This window comes from Mobula hypostoma, chromosome 4, assembly GCF_963921235.1.
Source record: "Mobula hypostoma chromosome 4, sMobHyp1.1, whole genome shotgun sequence".
Classification (NCBI taxonomy): domain Eukaryota; kingdom Metazoa; phylum Chordata; class Chondrichthyes; order Myliobatiformes; family Myliobatidae; genus Mobula; species Mobula hypostoma.
The window spans coordinates 87,373,831-87,387,833 of NC_086100.1; the positions used below are offsets into that span (position 1 = coordinate 87,373,831).

The 14,003-nt window shown below is 44.1% G+C and overlaps 1 protein-coding gene across 1 annotated transcript in view; it reads right to left on the bottom strand.

Moving 5' to 3' along the window:
• Window positions 1–13,205, bottom strand: part of crfb16 (cytokine receptor family member B16) — a 78,202-nt gene extending 64,997 nt beyond the window's left edge. Inside the window, exon 1 of the mRNA XM_063044987.1 lies at window positions 12,968–13,205. Coding sequence (XP_062901057.1) covers window positions 12,968–13,067 — 100 coding nt within the window. The 5' untranslated portion in view covers window positions 13,068–13,205. The remainder of the gene's footprint in view (window positions 1–12,967) is intronic.
• Between the last annotated feature and the right edge of the window lie 798 nt (window positions 13,206–14,003).

The window sequence follows — 14,003 nt, forward strand, 5'->3', positions numbered from 1 at the left end:
TGATCTGGGTTCAATCCCTGCCACTGCCTGTACGGAGTTTGTACATTCTCCCGGTGGCTGCGTGGGTTTCCTCTGAGTGCTCCAGTCCCTACCCACAGTCCAAAAATGTATCGCTTAATTGGTCATTGTAAATTGTCCTGTGATTAGACTAGTGTTAAATATTTGGGTTGTTGGGCAGTGTGGCTTGTTAGGCTGGAAGAGCCTGTTCCGCACTTTATCTCTAAGTAAAATAAAACATAGTACAAATCCGGATATAATTTGAAGCCATAACCAACGGCCTCCACTGAAATGAGAACTATAACAGTGATATGACGATCAAATAGCCTTGAGTGGATTGGGTAATGAGCTTATGGACACGGTCAGTGGACGATCAGACGCTTATAATTAATAAAAATAATTAATTTATAATTATTAATTTAACTTATCCCAATTAGAAAGAGATCTCTGAAGAAAAATGTAAAATAAGCTATCTCAGGATGAAGATGAAAATATTATTATCAAAGACGAGCATATAAAAATGGTACAGGCTAGTGGTAAATCAGAGGACTGAGAACGTTACAAAATCAATAATTTTTCAAGAACTAGGAACTTTATAAAAACAGGAAATTAGTCAATCATTGATAAGTTAAATCAATGCTTTTCATCAGTCATGGTGGAAGACTGCAAACATTTGCAAAGACATCTGGTTGGTAGTTTCAAACAATATTTCTTAAGTTCCCTATCATGAGGGTCAAATTATTGGATAAACTAACGGAACCAAAGGCAGACAACAAGTCAAGTTTTATGGCCCACACCAAATGGTTATGTAGTAAATTACTGCAGAGATACTGCAGTCATTGGTTCATGTTTTTCAAAGCTCATTGAGTTCATGGAAGGCTCCACCAGATTAAAAACTGCAGGTGTGAATTCAGTGTTCAAGGAGGGAGGAAGACAAAAAGATGGTAACATGGTTACATCCGTTGTTGACAAGATGCTGGAATGTCTAATCATGGAAAATATAATTAATAATTTAGAGAAACTTAATGCAATTAGATCAACTCTATGCTTTTTTTTAAATCAATGATGAACCTTGTTTGGTAAACTTGCTCCTGTTCTTTGAGAACGCACAACCCAATGATTCAAAGTACCTGTATATTCAAAGTACGCATGCAGTACACAGCACTGAGACTTGTCTTCCACAGGCAGCCACAAAACAAAGAACCATGGAATCTACACCTTCGAGGAAAAAACAACAAACCCACCCTCCTCTCCACGTGCAGAAAAATTGCGCAAATGGCAACAAAAAAAAACACAGAATATAAAACACAAAATCAAAAGGCATATTTCAGTTCAGCTCAGTGTTCATTATCTGCAAGCTACCCCTATTCAAACATCACTGAAAAGTAGCAACAAAAAAGGAGCATCCAGAACAAGAACACATCATAAACCTGAATTAGAGTCCACAATCCACAAACCATGGCAATTAAACTTGCTCTGACACTGTCCGCTGGCAGCATCAAGAGGGAGAGACAAATCATCCAAATGCAGAGCCCTTCCCTCGAGAGTAGAGAGAGAGAGAGGGAGAGGGTAGTACATTCGAAGTTTTGCAAGACATTTGACAAGGTGCCATCTAACAGTCTGGTGCACAACATAGTATAAGGGAAAGTGTGTTCACATAGATTGAAATTTGGGGTTTCTCACTGGAGACAGAGTCAGAATAAAAGTTCATTTTTCAGGAAGAACGTAACTAGTGAAGTAACCCAAGAATCTGTTATTGGCCCTCATTACATATTTGTGATCTATATTAATAGCCAGGAGGAGGGAGCAGAGTGCAAGGTATCCAAGTTTGTTCTTGACAGCAAAATAGAGAGGGAGGCATGTGACAATGAGGATATTTAGAGCTGTTGCAGAATATAGGTAAATAGAGAAGTGGATGAAAACTTGGCAATTGGGGTTTAATGTGGGAAAGTGTGAGATAAGAGGAATCTAAGGGCGACTACTATATATATATATTACCACAGAAAAACAGAGAGTGGGAGAGATTGCAAGGTGAAGTATGGTGGGGTTGAGGTGTTCTAATGCACGAATCGCAGAAATTTAGCAGGCAGAAGTTGCAACTTATTAGGAAGGAACCTAACACATTTGCCTTTATTGCAAAAGGATTGGAGGTTACTAACAGAGAAGTACTGTTACAATTATGCAGGGTGTTAGTGAGACCACACCTGGAGTACTGAATACAGATTTAGTTCCCTTATTTCTGCAAGGATTAATGGCATTGGGGGAAGTCCAGAAGAGATTTGTTTAACTAAATTCTGGAATGAGAGGGTTAACCTAAAATGTGCAACTGTAGAAATTAGATATCTTCTTCAGAGTCAAGAAGAAAGAGGTGATCTAACTAAAACATCTAAGATCCTGATAGGGTATGGTTGGTAGATGTCAATATACTTCCATTCATGGAAAAGTCTCCAATGAAAGAACATAGTTACAAGATTAGGCAATGGTTATTTAAAATTGAGGTGTACTGTTGTGTACGTACATTTTTGATGCTTCTGGACACATCTTCAGTGATGTTCCTGGAATCATCGGGTGTTTCAGGTCTTTCAACATCATACAACCTCCTCCAGGTGACCCAGCCGGGGCTGATCAGACCCCAGCTTGTGTCCAGATGGCTAGCTACTTATGACTCCATGGCTCCCCTCTTTTGTGCCACAGCCATCCTGAGGCCCTCTCTGCCACATCGGTGGTACTGTGGATGGCTCTCCTCTTCCTCTCTCCCTCGATGCCCAAAATGCTGAAGGCTCTAACTAAAGAACGGGCTACGAATCCCCTATAACCAACCTCCACTGGGAGACACCTCGCTCTCCATCCAGCCTGCTGACAGTTGCTGACCAGTCCTGCGTACTTGGAGAGCTTCCTTTCAAAGGCCTCCTCCAAGCTATCTTCCCATGGGACTGTCAGCTCCAGCAGCACCACTTGCTTAGTAGACACAGACACTAGGACAATGTCTGGTCGCAGGGTGGTGGCTGCGATATGGTTGGGGAACTTCAGCTGCCCTTCGAGGTCCACCAACAGCTGCCAGTCCCTTGCAGAGGTCAGAATGCCTGCAGATGTTCTTTTGGCAGGTATTGGCTGCTCCCCAGCTCTGACAAAGGCAATGGTCTGCTTGGAGGGTCGGGACCGCTTTGCCCACTCAACTCCTGCACTGACGGCTTCAGCGATGGTCTTCAGGACCTGATCATGCTTCCACCTGTACCGTCCCTCACCAAGTGCCCTTGCACAGCCGCTGAGGATGTGCTCCAGGGTTCCTCACTTGGAGCACAGTGGGCACGCCGATGACTCTGCCTTGCCCCATGTGTGCAGGTTTGATGGGCTTGGAAGCACATCGTATACTGCCTGGATGAGAAATTGGATGCGGTGTGGTTCGGCTTTCCAAAGATCAACCCAGGTCACTTTCCTCTCAACCGCATTCTCCCATCTTGTCCAAGCTCCCTGTTGTTTCATTCCCACCGTCTTGCAGGCTCTCATCTCCTCCACTACTGCTCTCACCTCCTCCTGAACTAGACAATGCCTTTCCTTCCCTCTGGTGTCCATTTGGGGAGTTGGAAAGGATCCCAGCCCAGCTCGGCCTCATGTGACCCCCCCCCCCAGCCTCCTGTGACGCATCCTTGCCTCTGCCTCCTGAACAGCTTCCTCTGCCCTCCACTTCCCGCCAGTACTTACTTGGATCCCTGCTCTAGCCACCTTCGGGTCACTTGAGTCCCTATACTGTAGCACTTCTCTGACTCTTGTTACCTTGAATTCTTCCTCCAAGGATTTGAAGGGCAGTTGCAGTTTGTTGTGGTGTCCATAGAGTGCGATGCTGCTCAGGCTCTTTGGCAGCCCCAGCCATCTCCTGAGGTGGTTGCTAACCCTCCTCTCTAAGGTTTCGACTGTCGAGATCGGAACTGCATAGACAAGGAGGGGCCACAGGATTCTGGGAAGAATGCCATGCTGATACACCCAGGCTTTAAACTTCCCAGGTAGGCCAGACTTGTCCACAGATTTCAGCCAGCCATCCAACTCGGTGCAGGTTGCCTGAAAGGATGTTGTGTCCCTTAAACAGCTGTCAAAAACTTTGCCTAAGCCCTTGACTGGCTTTTCTGTGATGGTTGGGATGGCTGTGCCTGCGATGCTGAACTGGAACTTGTTCTCCACCTTCCCTTTCCTCAGCACCATCGATCTTGACTTGGCAGGTTTGAAACGCATCCGGGCCCACTCCACCAGCTTTTCGAGCCCTTGCAGAATCCCCCGGCAGCCTGGGACTGATTCTGTGGTGACTGTGAGGTCATCCATGAATGCCCTGATAGGTGGTTGCTGTTGAGCGGAATTCATTCTGGGCCCTCTGCACTCTGGTTCAGCAGACTTAGTGAGCATGTTCATGGCTAGGGAGAACAGTGTCACTGAGATAGTGCACCCTGTGATGATGCTGACCTCCACCTTGTTGATGTAATTGCTCCTGAAGAGACCCTCATCCTGAAGTTGCTGTAATAATCAGCAATAAGGTCTCTGATTCTGCTGGGGATGTGATATTTGGTCAGTGTGAGCTGCACCGGCTTGTGCGGAATGGAGCCATATGCATTTGCCAGGTCGAGCCACAACACTGACAGGTTGCCCTTGTTCTCTCTGGCCTCCCTGATGAGCTGTGTCACCACACTGATGTGCTCCAGACAGCCCAGCATCCCTGAAATGCCACCCTTCTGGACTGATGTATCAATATAGGTGTTCTTTGCTAGGTAGGTGCACAGCCGGTTAGAAACTGCACTGAAGAAGATCTTCGCCTTGACACACAGCAGGGAGATGATGCGAAACTGATCTATCTGGGTGGCATTTTCCTCCTTCGGGATCCACACCCCTTCAGCCACTCTCCACTGTTCTGGGATCTTCCCCCTTCTCCAGAAGATTCTCAGGATCTTCCACAGACGCAGCAGGAGTTTGGGGCAGTTCTTGTACACTTTGTACGAGGTGTTGCTTGGTCCTGGAGCCGAGCTTGTCCTTGCTTTGTGGACGACCTCTCTGACTTCCTTTAGTTGCAGCTCTGACACGTCGAACTGCACATCCAGTTCAGGTGGGTCTATTAGGATGTCACACTCTCCCAACTCCTGCTCTCTTTCAGGATCATTATATATCTTCTTCAGATGTTGGTCTATGTTTTCCTGTGAACAGGCCAGTTTCCCACTGCGCTTCTCCCCCAGCAACTCCTTGGTGAACTTGAAGGGGTTGGCGATACAGGCAGCACGTTTTCGGGCCCTTTCACGACGCTGCCTCCGATGCCACTCTGCCCGGCGGAGGACCCTGATCTTCTTTCATAGTATGCACATCAGCTGGGCCAAGCCAATGCGCTCCTCTTCTCCTGCCTCCTTGTATTGGGACTTCAGTGCTTTCATCTCCTGCCTGATGTTGTGGATCCTCGATGCTCTTTGGTTCTTCGAGTGAGATGTTTTGGAGCCTTCCTTCTCCTCTTCTCCGAACCGTTCAGCTGCGATACTAACAATAATTGTTTTCATGGCTTGCAGCTTCCTATCAACCCCTCCCTTCGCCGTTGCCTCCAGAATTTGGTTAACATCTTCATCAAACTGCTTCCACAGTGAAGTCATGTTAGCTGCAGGCCATTTGATCCGCCTCCTGTTACTCATGTTCGAGGGATTAGTTTGCAACACTTGGAGGTTCCGGGCACTATGAGGTGACTCCGGGCCTGGCCCCTCCTTCATCTCGCCAGGTTGGACACCTGTGCGTTGTGCTGCTCCTGCTCCCGCCAAACGCTTCATCCTCGCTTAGTGGATCTTCAAGCCACGATCATTCTTGCGGATTTTGCCACATGCACACTGCTTCCTCATCGTCGTTTGTTCATTGCCTGGGTCTGATGTCGTTGTGTCCATCCGACTGGGGTGCTCATCCTCCCCCCCTCTCGGGCACCCCTGGGGGTATCTTTTCCTTAGATTCTTTGTGGCTTTTGTGGGGGTCCTCCCCTCAGAGGATGCAGATTGGGTTGCCAGCCCGTTCTGCCCTGGTTGCCGTCTCTCCGGGCTGTCACTGACTCTCCAGTCGTCACCACTCTTTTCGCGGTTGTCACCCAGTCTTTCCTGGTTGTCACTGATTAACTCAGGATGTAAGCTGTGTACATACATCTATTGATGCTTCTGGACACATCTTCAGTGATGTTCCTGGAATCATCGGGTGTTTCGGGTCTTTCAACATCATACAACCTCCTCCAGGTGACCCAGCCGGGGCTGATCAGACCTCAGCTTGTATAGGAACTTCTTGCAGAAGGTGGTGAATCTCTGGAACTCCATACCCTGGAGGCATGTGGAGGCAGGACCATTAAGGGCAGTTTAAGAGAAATAGATAAATTACTGAAAAATCAGAATATGGAACTGGAACAAAAGAGGATTTGAATTTTGTGGCAGATCAGTTACAATCGTATTGAACGGCTGGGCAGATTTGAAGGACGGAGTGACTACTCCTGCATTTGTACATTAAGCAGCAGGTAAACATAACCAGAGACAGTACTCGGAAACACTCTGAATGACGGTCCATCGCACCTTCAGATAGATCCTGATAGGGTCTATCAGGATTCTGGGCATAGAGGGCCATGTGATGAATGAGTAAGCTATAAGTTTGTATAAAATCATGCCCAGTCTCTTTAACTTATTTTTCCAGATCACTCACTCATTCCTACTGAACATCTCACATTTAGGCCGGTATTATCAAGTTCCTGGAACTTTTTTTTGTCAGTGAAGTTAGAAGATAAATGTGGATCACAGAAAAATAAAGGCGCAAGCCACAGATGCAGGAATCTGGATAACAAACAATCTGCTGAAGGGACTCAGCAAGATGAGTAACATCTCCTGGGGAAAGGAATTGTCTGTGTTTCAGGTCAAAACTCTACAAAAGGATTGGTTAACCCAAAATGTTAATTCCATTCAACCAGCAGGCCCCACACCCATGCCACTCAGTTGCTGTTTAACAGGCTGAGTTATTCCAGTAGATTGGACGTTGTTTGTTGTCACAGAGAAAGCAGTCTGCCTGAAGCTGTGTACAAAATATTGATGCAACATGGGCATCCTTTAACTGATATCTTTTCGCTGATGCTGCTCATGACAGAGAAAACTCATGACAAGTCATAGGTTGTGCCACTGGCTGCCAGTTTCTGATGGGATAAATTCAGAGAGTTTTGCTGTGTATGGGATAATATTGGTTTACATCTGGTTCTGGGAAGTTTCTGAATCATGGCCAAAATTGTTTGGGCCAATTATCCAATGAGTAATAATCAATCCAGAAATCTGAGCAAAATCATTTTTATGAAGTCATGGAGTCATCCAGCTCAGAAACAAGCCCTTGTATATCAAGCAGCCATTTTCTCCAATCCTACCCATGCCCATTTTATTCTCCCCAAAATCCCATCTACTTCCCTAGATCTGACCACTCACCAACACACTGGCCACCTAACTTACCAACCCGTGCATCCTTTACATGTGGGTGCAAACAGGGATACCCAGAGAAAATCCACGCAGTCACAAGGAGAACATGTAATCTCCCAACAGGCAGCACCCCAAGTCGGCATTAGACCTGGGTTTCTGGAACTGTGAGATAGCAGTTCTACTGTGCGATACAAATCTGTAACTAACCTGTTTTCACTCTCTGCATAGACTCCACCTAATCTGAGTATTTTAAACATTGCAATTTTCAATCTGCACACATCAGCACTGACCTGCTTTCCACTGCTTTACCCCACCCATGTCTCTTTTCGCTTTCTTGCATGTAAAGAATTTTAAAAATTTATAATTTTGTCCAATTTCTAGGCAAAACTATTTATTGACAACAATGTATTAGCCAATGAATTGGAGGTGGTAGTCTATTGTACAATAATCAAAGTCGATTCCATAAGACCTTGAGACATAAGAGCAGAATTAGGCCATTCTGTCTATTGAGTCTATTCTGCAAATCCATCATGGCTGATTTGTAGTCCCTCTCAACCCTTTTGTCCAGCCTTCTCAATATAACCATTGATGTTCTTACCAATGAAGAACTTATCAACCTCTGCCTTAAAAAGTACCCACTGATTTAGCCTACATAGCACCTGCGGCAATGAATTCCACAAATTTGCCACTCTCTACCCAAAGAGACTGCTTGCTATAAAGAGACATCCCTCTATTCTCAGGCTGTGACCTCTAGTCCTAGACTGCCTCACGATAGAAAACTTCTCCATATCCACTCCACCTCGGCCTTTCAACATTTGATAGTTTTCAATGAGATCCCCCCTCATTCTTCTAAGCTCCAGTGATTACGGGTCCAGAGCCATCAAACGTTCCTCATATATTAATCCTTTCTTTCTAGGGATCATTCTTGTGAATTAATTTATAAATCTTCATGTATTTAAACAAAAACATTGTGAAGTAAAAGGAAACTAAAGCAACTTCTCTCAACTAATGCAAAGTAAACTCCCAGAAATATTGCAGTGAGTGGAGGGTAATTAATCTGAACATAAAATCAATGTCAGTCGTACAGAGTAATGTGGGTATTAAACTTGATAGACAAGAGAATTACCCAATGACGTTTATACTGCCTGGCTAAAGTGTGGACACTGCATGTAGGCATTTCCCAGTCAACTGACTTTTAGACCATAATAAGACCATAAGACATAGGAGCAGAATTAGACCATTTGGCCCATCAAGTCTGCTCTACCACTTCATCATTTTGATCCATTTTTCCTCTTAGCCCCAATCTCCTGGTTTCTCCACATATCCCTTCATGCCCTGACCAATCAAGAATTTATCAACCTCTGCCTTAAATATACATAAAGAATTGGCCTCCACAGCTGCCTGTGGCAACAAATTCCACAGATTCACCACTCTCTGGCTAAAGAAATTCCTCCTCATCTCCATACTAAAAGGATGCCCCTCTATTCTGAGGCTGTGTTCTCTGGTGTTAGCCTCTCCCACCACAGGAAACATCCTCTCCACATCCACCCTATCAAGGCTTTTCACCATTCAATAGGTTTCAATGAGGTCACCCCTCATTCTTCTGAATTCCAGTGAATACAGGCCCAGAGCCATCAAATGCTCTTCATATGAAAAGCTGGCTATCCAAGTCTGGAATCATTTTCATGAACTTCCTTTGAACCCGCCCCAGTGTGAGCACATCCTTTTTAAGGTAAGGAGCCCAAGACTGCTCACAGCCCTCCAAGTGAAGCCTCACCAATGCTTTATAAAGTCTCAACCTTACATCCTTGCTTTTAGACCATAAGACCATAAGACATAGGAGCAGAATTAGACCACCTGGCCGATTAAGTCTGCTCCACCATTCAATCATAGATAATCCTTTTTCTTTCTCCTCCTCAACCCCAGTTCCCGGCCTTCTCCCCGTAACCTTTGATGCCATGTCCAATCAAGAACCTATCAATCTCTGACTTAAATACACCCAATGACCTGGCCTCCACAGCTGCATGTGGCAATAAATTCCACAAATTCACCACCCTTTGGCTAAAGAAATTTCTCTGCATCTCTGTTTTGAAAGGGCGTCCCTCTATCCTGAGGTTTTGCCCTCTTGTCCTAGACTCTCCCCCCATGGGAAACATCCTTTCCACATCTACTCTGTCTAGGCCTTTCAATATTTGAAGGGTTTCAATGAGATCCCCCCCTCAACCTTCTGCATTCCAGCAAGTACAGACCCAGAACCATCAAACGTTCCTCATATGATAACCTTTTTATTCCTGGAATCATCCTTGTGAACCTCCTCTGGACCCTCTCCAATGCCAGCACATCTTTTCTAAGATGACGGGCCCAAAGCAGTTCACAATACTCAAGGAAGCCTCACCAGTGCCTTATAAAGCCTCAGCATCACATTCTTGCTCTTGTATTCTAGACCTCTTGAAATGAATGCTAACATGGAATATGCCTTCCTCACCACCAACTCAACACGCAAGTTAACCTTCAGGGTGTTCTGCACAAGGACTCCCAAGTCCCTCTGCATCTCAGATTCCTGGATTTTCCCCCCATTTAGAAAATAGTCGGCATATTTATTTCTACTATCAAAATGCATGACCATCCATTTCCCAACATTATATTTCATTTGCCACTTTCATGCCCATTCTCCTAATCTGTCTAAGTGGTCCCAACACTGACACCTGCAGAGCACCACTAGTAACTGGCAGCCAACCAGAAAAGGATCCTTTTATTCCCACTCGCTGCCTTCTACCAATCAGCCAAAGCTTTAACCATATTAGTAACTTTCCTGTAATACCATGGGCTCTTAACTTGGTAAGCAGCCTCATCTGTGGCACCTCGTCAAAGGTCTTCCGAAAGTCCAAATATACAACATCCACTATATCCCCTTTATCTGTCCTACTTGTAATCTCCTCGAAGAATTCCAACAGATTCGTCAGACAGGATTTTCCTTGAAGGAAACCATGTTGACTTTGTACTATTTTGTCCTGTGTCACCAAGTACTCCATCACCTTAGCAATTGACTCTGACATCTTCCCAACCACTGAAGTCAGGTTAACTGGTCTATAATTTCCTTTCTGCTACCTTCCGCCTTTCTTAAAGAGTGGAGTGACATTTGCAGTTTTACAGTCCTCTGGCACCATGCCAGAGTCCAAAGATTTTTGAAAGATCATTTCTAATACCACCACAATACTCCCTCTTTCAGAACCCTAGGGTGCAGTTCATCTGGTCTGGGTGACTTATGTACCTTTAGGTCTTTCAGCTTTTTGAGCACCTTCTCTCTTGTAATAGTAACTGCACCCACTTCTCTACCTTCACACACAACATCAGGCATGCTGCTAGAGTCTTTCATAGGAAAGAATGAGGTAAAGTACTCATTTAATTCATCAGCCATCTCCCTGTCCCCCATTATTATTTCTCCTGCCTTATTTTCTAACGGTACTATATCCACTCTCATTTCTCTTTCATTTTTAACATACTTGAAAAAGCATATTTCATCTTTTCCCTTCTAATGATTTTTTAGTTGCTCTCTGTAGGTTTTTAAAAACTTCCTAATCCTCTATCTTCCCACTAATTTTTGCTTTGTTGTACACCCTTTCTTTTGCTTTTACTATAGCTTTGACTTCCCTTGTCAGCCACGGTTATTCTATTTTACCATTTGAGTATTTCTTCACTCTTGGAATACATATGTCCTGCACCTTCCTCATTTTCCACAGAAACAGACACCACTGCTGCTCTGCTGACATCCCTGCTAGCAGCTCCTTCCAACTTACTTTGGCCAACTCCTCTCTCATTCCACTGTAATTTCCCTTACTCCACTGAAATACTGCTACATCAGACTTCACTTTCTCCCCATCAAATTTCAAGTTGAACTCAATCATATTGTGATCACTGTCTCCTCAGGATTTTTTACCTTAAGTTCCCTAATCACCTCCAGTCCAATACATAACACCTAATCCAATGTAGCTGATCCCCTAGTAGGCTCAATGACAAACAGTTTTAAAAATCCATCTCTTCGGCATTCAACATACTCACTCCCTTGTGATCCGCTACCAACCTGATTTTTCCAGTCGACCAGCATGATAAAATCTCCCGTGACTATCATAATATTGCACTTTTGACCTGCACTTTCTATTTCCTTTTGTAACCTGTGGTCCACCTCCCAGTCACTGTTGGGAGGCCTGTCAGGGTCCTTTTACCTGCCATCAGGGTCCTTTTACCCTTGCAGTTTCTTAACTCAACCCACAAGATTCAACATCGTCCAATCCTATGTCACAACTTTCTACTGATTTGATGCCATTCTTTACCAGAAGAGCTACACCACCCCCTCTGTCTACCTTCCTATCCCTCCAATATAACGTGTAGCCTTGGACATTCATCTCCCAACTACAACCATCCTTCAGCTATGATTCAGTGATGGCCACAACATCATACCTGTCTATCTGTAATAGTGCAACAAGATCATCCACCTTATTTCTTATACTCCACTCATTCACCGTATTTGCTATCCTTTCTGATTCTGCATCTCTAATGATTTGTTATTCAGTCTGCTGGCTGCAACTAAACCCCATCACCTGCCTGTCCTTCCTGACGGTCTGACAGCACGCTATCTTTACTTTTTTACCATCCGTCCTATCCTGAGTCCCTTCACTCTGGTTTCCACCCCCCTGCCAAATTAGTTTAAACCCTCCCCAACAGCTCTAACAAACCTGCCAGTGAGAATATTGGTCCCCCTTAAGATCAGGTGCAACCCGTCACCTCTATATTCTATATTCACCTTTATATTCTAGTCCTCTTAAAATGAATGCTACCATCCTGTTTGCCTTCCTCACTACAGACGAGCTCCAATTTTGCTGTGATTTCTGCTACTGATTTCCTCCATGACAACAGTAGCTACATTTCAGAAGTACTGTAAATCTTTAGCTGTGAAGTAATTTTAGGTAGCCAGTGGCCATTTAAGGTGCCTTTCTTTTACTTGGATTGGCCAACAGCGTGGATATTAACAGGGCAAACCCTTACACTGGCAGACACAGGGAAGGAGAGTGATCCTGGATTATCAGTAGCTATGTAGCAGGTGCCACCTTGGAAATAAATCCCCTTCATAAATCTTGAATAAGTCATGAATTCCTACTAGCTTATATGTAAAATAACCTACACACTTCCCATATTAAAGAGGAGAGGATCTATCAATGTGATTTACACCCTCTACAGTACAAATATTGTTTTTCTTAATATCAGCGAGCATTTGTGTCATACAGGATAATTATAATATAATTTGAAAAAGCACTGCAAAATCATGTTTGAAATCTGTTTCCAGTGAGAAGTTTAATTATTATGCTTCCCTGAACTTCTTTTAACTTTCAGTTTCACCTTAGTGACCAAAAGATATTTGGTTTTCTGTCACACTGATTTAACATTCACTAAAGGTAAATTCCAGCTCAGAGACCATGAAGTAGTGTGGATCTGCACCCAGAGGGTAAACTAGCCTCTTACCCACATGTACTTACCTCTCCCTGATGTTGAAGCCAGAAATACTGATGTGAACATAATGTGTCCTATTACATATAGAAACCATTCCGATTCGAGTTCTTTCCTTTTGGTCTGCATTTTTTACTTGACCTCTCTTTCTCTCTTTAACTTGACTTTACTTTGTTTCCGACATTCAATGCATGAGCTGTATCCTGATCTCTCCTCACTCCCGGACTTCTGTTGATCAAGCCTTGGCAAGTCATTTTGCGTGTTCTTCGTAACTACATGCAGCAATAAACACTGGTGCTGTAGGAGGATGTTATGCAGATGCCTCCGGGGAACAAAACATATTCTTCTCATTACAGTGGGACGCAGCATGACGTCATAATTAATTCACCCACGATTATATTATATGACTGGCAAAAGATTCAAGTTGCATTTGGCACACTGTATCATGTAAAGTGCCTTCAAAATGTTCAGGTCACCTCAAAGTGTTTCACAAAAAAATATAAAGTGCAGTTACAGTCACAAAATAAAGAAAGCTAATCTTTCATTTTGGACGTAACTTTGAAAAGATACTGAAATTAGCAACGGCATAAAAAGTACTCTGGACAGGAACTTCAAGGTCCAACCCCAAACAGGTGTGGTGCAGTAGAACCACAAACCGCTGAGGCATTTGTTAATAGCTACATAAATATGAAACACGGAAGAAGCCTCACCAAGTGAGACATCATGGGTCGCCTTAAAGCTCTGCAAACACAGCAGCTAATGGGAGTAAGTAACCCAGAAAATGCCCTGTGTCCCTATCTGCAATGGTCCGGTGGCCCTGCAGACCTACTGCACCCAGTTGAGAGTGGTCTCAGACAACTAAACGAGCCACTGGAGAAGGAGAACATCCTCTTTCTTATCGATGGTGTAACCCGGCATGTGAGTGCCAAAATAAAGACAATGGATTTGTAATAAAGACTGACACAAAAAAGTCTGCAATACATGAAAGATTCTCTTTGCCGTACCATACTTCACTACACCTTTCAATAAATTCAAAAGTAGGTGAGTTTTCAATCTTCATTCTAA